General features: G+C 53.9%; 1 protein-coding gene across 1 annotated transcript; it reads right to left on the reverse strand.

The window, feature by feature from the left end:
* Positions 1-3756: 3756 nt before the first annotated feature.
* LOC125340521 (apoptosis-associated speck-like protein containing a CARD) lies at positions 3757-5460 on the reverse strand. The gene is made up of 3 exons (XM_048332177.1): positions 5136-5460; positions 4883-4939; positions 3757-4120 (listed from the first exon to the last, which is right to left on the reverse strand). Exons 1-3 carry the CDS (start codon positions 5404-5406, stop codon positions 3852-3854), a joined length of 597 nt encoding a protein of 198 aa, XP_048188134.1. The 5' UTR covers positions 5407-5460; the 3' UTR covers positions 3757-3851.
* Positions 5461-5786: the final 326 nt, after the last annotated feature.

Genomic DNA, 5786 nt, shown 5'->3' on the forward strand with positions numbered 1-5786 from the left:
CATTCTGATTTCAATCGCTGAGGATGTGTACCTACAAGTGGTATTGCTGGCTTGTGTGGTACTTCCAATTTTAGTTTTTTGAGGAACTTAAATACTGTACCATAATGACTACATTTCTCCTGTACTAGGATTCCCTTTTGTTCTTGGTGATAGAATAGTCTAATGAATATGAGGTGATTTGGTGCCAGTCCTGGCTTGGGTACTCCCTGAGAGTTTTTGCTCAAAACTAGTATTCTACTATTTGAGCCACAGCTCCAGTTCTCCACAGCTCAGTTAGGCTTGAACTCAAGGCCTGGGTGCTGTCTCTGATCTTTCACACTCAAGGCTAGTGCTCCACTGCTTTGAGCCACAGCACCACTTCTGATTTTCTCTGGTAGTTGGAGATAAGAGTCTCACAGACTTTCCCACTTAGGCTGGCTTTGAAACATGACCCTCAGAGCTCAGTCTCCTTAGTAGCTGGGATTACAGGCCTGAGCCACTGGCACCTGGATTCAAGCCTTTTAATCTTTGTAAAACTCTTGATTTTTAGACTTTGAAGAATTCCCATAATTTGCATGGTTTTACCTGCCTCTGCACATAGAAACAGTATAGTCACACCTATAATCCTAGCTACTCAGGAGGCCGAGATCTGAGGATTGTAGTTCCAAGCCACCCTAGGTAGGAAAGTCTGTGAGACTTTTTTTTTTTTTTTTTTTGCCAGTCCTGGGGCTTGAACTCAGGGCCTGAGCACTGTCCCTTGCTGCCTTTTGCTCAAGGCTAGCACTACTGCTTGAGCCACAGCACCGCTTCTGGCTTTTCTATGTATGTGGTGCTGAGGAATTGAACCCAAAACTTCATGTATACAAGGCAAGCACTCTATCAGTAGGCCATATTCCCAGCCCTGTGAGACTCTTATCTCCGATTAACCACCAGAAAACTGGAAGTGGTGCTGTGGCTCGAGTGGTTAGAGGGCTAGCCTTGAGCTGAAGAGCTCAGGGACAGTGCCTAGGCCCAGAGTTCAAGCCTCATGACTGACAAAGAAAAAAAAAAAGGAAATAAAAGTCAAATGCTTCTTGCTAGCAGATATAACCAAGGGATGGTTGCGGGGGTGGTGGTGGCAGGCAGATTAGCATTTGGGGATTTTGGAGACAATTGAATCTAAAATCACCAGTATTAGGGTAGGAACCGACAGAGAAGTGAACAGGAGTTTGCATGTTGAGGTGGTGCCCCCTGCTGGTGGGTGGGATTGTGGCGTTAGCATGAATCTTGAGCTGTGTGTGCCAAGGAGAAGGGTGCTATTAAGTGGGAAGCAGCTAGGGACCACCAGATTAGAGGGAGCTTGGACTATTGGTCAAAAGATTTAGGTGTACAGTGCCAACCTGAAGCTCGTGCCATCGTGGGGGCAGGCCTAGATAGCTTAAAAACAGGGTCCAAGGGTTGCTATGGAGGGCATGAGAGCCAGCTTTGAAGGTAACATGTGGCATCCTGTTACCCTCCTCACCGGAGGGTGGCAGTGTTGCAGAGTTGGGGGTTGTGCAGCTGTCTAGAGCTAAGGGGCCAGCATATGTGCTGGGAGTGAGGACAGAGAGTTAATAGCATGGATGGGAAGAGAGATGGGAAGCTTAGGTATGCGGCAATGCAACCTCATCATAAATTTCAGTTTCCAATTCTCAGAATCTTGGAGGTGGGCTAGAAACAAGGCAGGCTAAGGAGGCCTTTGCAGGCTAGGCCTCAGCTTGGAACAGTGATGTTAGGCCCCAGGATCCTTTAGTCTACTAGGCCTCCCTGGTACCTGCTGGTTGATTAGTAAATCTCCCTTCCCTACTCTAGGTCAGCAAGAGCTAGGTACAAAGTGTATTTAGGATATAGCCTCAGGGTCATGAGTCCTTTAAGCAGCCTTTGGAGAGGCTGCTTAATAGTTACCCAGAAAACAATTTATACTTTCTTTTGTAGGCAGTAACCCAGAGAAACTGGAGGTGTGTGTGGCTTAAGTGGGAGAACACCTAACTTGCAAAAGCCAGTACCTGAGTTCAAGCCCCAGTACTGCAATAGGAAACAAACATACACACCAAAAAATGGCATATTAATATAAACACCAGAAGTTTTGGTTAGCAGGTTTTATGGATAAAGTACTGTGACCTAGGTCTGGGAATATGGCCTGGTGGTAGAGTGCTTGCCTCGTATACATGAATGAACCCCTGGGTTTGATTCCTCAGCACCACAAATATAGAAAAAGCATCAAGTGGTGCTGTGGCTCAAGTGGTAGAGTGCTAGCCTTGAGCAAAAAGAAGCCAGGGACAGTGCTCAGGCTCTGAGTTCAAGCTCCAGGACTGGCAGAAAAAAAAAATACTGTAACCTAGAGAAATCCATCCTTCCAGAGATGAGATGGGCCAGAGGGAGAAGTATTGATGATCGCTAGTGCCAGTCCCAGATGGAGCCTCAATTTTTTTTTTGTCCTTTCTTTTTTTGGGGGGGGGGGGGGAAGAATCGAACCTAGGATGTTGAACTTGATAGGCAAGTGCTTTGCCACTGAGTTATATCCCAGCCTAGGAGCCTCTGAATTCTGCTTGGTGGCTTATGCTCTTGTGTCCTGTGATGTTTCTTTCTTTCTTTTTTTTTTTTTTGGTGAGTCCTGGGCCTTGAACTCAGGACCTGAGCACTGTCCCTGGCTTCTTTTTGCTCAAGGCTAGCACTCTGCCACTTGAGCCACAGTGCCACTTCTGGCCGTGTTCTGTATATGTGGTGCTGGGGAATCGAACCCAGGGCCTCATGTATACAAGGCAAGTACTCTTGCCACTAGGCCATATCCCCGGCCCCTGTGATTTTTTTTTTTTTTTGCCAGTCCTAGGCCTTGGACTCAGGGCCTGAGCACTGTCCCTGGCTTCTTTTTGCTCAAGGCTAGCACTCTGCCACTTGAGCCGCAGTGCCACTTCTGGCCATTTTCTGTATATGTGGTGCTGGGGAATCGAACCAAGGGCTTCATGTATACGAGGCAAGCGCTCTTGCCACTAGGCCACATCCCCAGCCCCCTGTGATGTTTCTTGAAAAAAAAAAAGATGGTCATTTAGGGATCTTTCTCTTTATGGAAAAATAAAGGGATTAGAGGAGCTATGTAAAGATGAGTTTCTAAGTGGCTTAGACAAAGCTAAAACAAAACACTAGATCTTGAGGCTGGGAATATGGCTTAGCGGTAGAGCGCTTGCCTTGCATACATGAATCCCTGGGTTCAATTCCTCAGTACCACACACACACAGAAAAAGCCAGAAGTGGCACTGTGGCTCAAGTGGTAGAGTGCTAGCCTTGAGCAAAAAGAAGCCAGGGACAGTGCTCAGGCCCTGAGTTCAAGCTCCAGGAATGGAAAAAATAAATAAAAAATACTAGATTTTGGTTTCATGAAAGTCGTAGACATAGACTTATTTCAAGTAGTAGAACAAGTTTATACATTCAGCATCTTGCTGTTATGAGGATTTTACAAGGGCATTTACACATACTGCTTTACCGCTGTTTTGCTTACTGTGGCCAGAGGGCTGTTTTGTATTGTCTCAATAAGGGTAAACTCTTTGGGAAGAGCTGCTAACTGGTGCTCCTCAGAGCATGTGGAACGAGAGCCCCTCCAAGCCTGTGTGCACTTGTTTTTGTGCTGAGGATGGGCCCCGGTACCTTGTGCATACTTCACCCCTGAGACACACCCCAGCCTGCGCTGCCTCTGCCAGTGTAGCTTTGCTCTGCTTACTTATCCGTGGGCAGGCCAGCGGGTAGGAAACACACACAAGCCCAGGTCGTTTTTTCATATATTATGTACCAAAGTCAAGAGCTAGGAGGATCTGTGTAGCTGCCATAGTGGAATGTGGCCGGGTGCTGGAGAGGAGGCCTCAGCATTTCTCCAGATCGTCCACCAGGTAGGGCTGGATGTCCCTCAAGGCCTGGAGGAACAGGTCCTTGCATCTGATGTCCCAGGCGGGCGTGAAGCTGTAGAGCTTCCTCATCTTGGTGGGGTTGGTGGCCTCGGCGCGCACCGCCTGGTACTGCTCCTCTGTCAACACCTGGTCATCAAACAGGGCATCCAGCACGCCGTCCACATCGGTCACGCGGGAGATGAGTGCCCTGCGGTGCTGATCCACGAAGTGGGGCCTTGGGGGTCCTGGAGGGGGGAGCGAAAGGGGTGAGGCCTGGTCTTGTTGTGTACTGACTGCTACAGAAAGAGCAGCTAAAACTGGGGCTCTGGGCGGCACCCCACAGGACCTCAGGATTAGAGGGGCACGAGCAGGGACTGCAGGCAGTGCAGGGTGCAGTGGGTGCAGTGGGAGGAGGGCCCCCTGTGGGCCCGACTGGGACCCCTGTGAGCAGGCCTGGAACCCCTGTGGGTGGGACTGGGACCCCTGTGGGTGGGACTGGGACCCCTGTGGGTGGGACTGGGACCCCTGTAGGTGGGACTGGGACCCCTGTGGGTGGGCCTGGAACCCCTGTGGGTGGGACTGGGACCCCTGTGGGTGGGACTGGGACCCCTGTAGGTGGGACTGGGACCCCTGTGGGTGGGCCTGGAACCCCCCTATGGGCGGGACTGGGGCCATGTGGGCAGGCCTGGGACCCCTGTGGGTGGGACTGGGACCCATGTGAACGGGCTTGGGCCGGCCCCCCCCCCCCCCCCGTGGGTGGGACTGGGACTCCCTGTTGGGTGGGACTGGGGCCGTGTGGCTGGACTGGGAGCCCTGTGAGCAGGCCTGGGACCCATGTAGGTGGGACTGGGACCCCTGTGAACTGGCCTGGGACCCCTCTGTGGGTGGGACTGGGACCCCCCTGTAGGCGGGCCTGGGACCCATGTGGGCGGGCCTGGGACCCCTTGGACTAGGACCCATGTGGGCGGGCCTGGGACCCCTGTGGGTGGGACTGGGGTGGAGCTCACCGCGTGCGGCCGCCATCTGGAGAGGGGCCCTGATTGCAGCTGGCTGGTCCCTGCTGGCTGTAAAGAGAGATGGGGCGAGTGGCCCTGTTTCACTGCTTGCCTCCCATGTTGGGGGACCGCCCGCCCCCACGGCCCCCTGCTTAGGGTGGAGCCCAAGGCGCCCTTCTGGACCCCGGAGCTCGGAGGGCAACCGGAGGCCTGGGGTGGGGAGCCGGGTGGGGAGGAGGCCCGGGCCCGGGGCGCGGCGGCTCACCCCGGAGCGTGTTCTCCAGCCGCTCCGCCATCTCCTGCATGCCCATCTCCCTGAGCACCGTGGCCGTGAGCTCGGAGCCGTAGGACTCCAGGTAGAAGCTCACGAGCTTGTCGGTGAGGTCCACGGCGTCCATGGACTGCAGCACCCCGCGCGGGATGCGCCCATAGCCGGGGCGCAGCGGCACCGACAGAAGCTTCAGCTTGAACTTCTTCAACTCGTCGACCGTGAGGTTTTCCAGGGCCTCCAGGATGGCGTCGCACTCCCTCCCCATGGCTCACCCCAGCGGCCGCCTTCCGGCCGCCCGACCAGGAAGTCTGCGAGTCCCCTTGCCGGGCAGGGCGGACCTGGGGATCCCCCCGCCCCCCCAAGCCAGTCTCCGCCCCCGGAGCCTGAGCCTCTGTGGGTTCCCGCCCAGCCGGAGGCCCTGGGCACCTGTGGCTGTGCCCAGCACCGGCTGGCACCCGCAGGACCCTGGAGTTCTAGCTCCTCACAGCCCCTGGGCCCTCGGGCCCCCTCCCAGGTCATATGGGACCCAGTTCCACAAACTGGTGAGAAATAAAATGTGAGAGAGGGTGCAGAGAGTAAGCAATGCTTTTTATTTCGGTGCCAGTATTGGGGCTTGAACTTAGGGCCCAGGGGCTATCTCTCAAC

Source organism: Perognathus longimembris, chromosome 23 (genome assembly GCF_023159225.1).
Source record: "Perognathus longimembris pacificus isolate PPM17 chromosome 23, ASM2315922v1, whole genome shotgun sequence".
Classification (NCBI taxonomy): Eukaryota; Metazoa; Chordata; class Mammalia; order Rodentia; family Heteromyidae; genus Perognathus; species Perognathus longimembris.

Excerpts from the sequence above, each read along its gene's own strand:
- LOC125340521 (XM_048332177.1), bottom strand. The coding sequence starts at position 5,406 with ATGGGGAGGGAGTGCGACGCCATCCTGGAGGCCCTGGAAAACCTCACG. Across the intron at positions 4,940-5,135 it reads GCTGGAGAACACGCTCCGGG|CCAGCAGGGACCAGCCAGCT; the intron begins GTGAGCCGCCGC and ends CTCTCTTTACAG. Across the intron at positions 4,121-4,882 it reads CCAGATGGCGGCCGCACGCG|GACCCCCAAGGCCCCACTTC; the intron begins GTGAGCTCCACC and ends TCCCCCCTCCAG.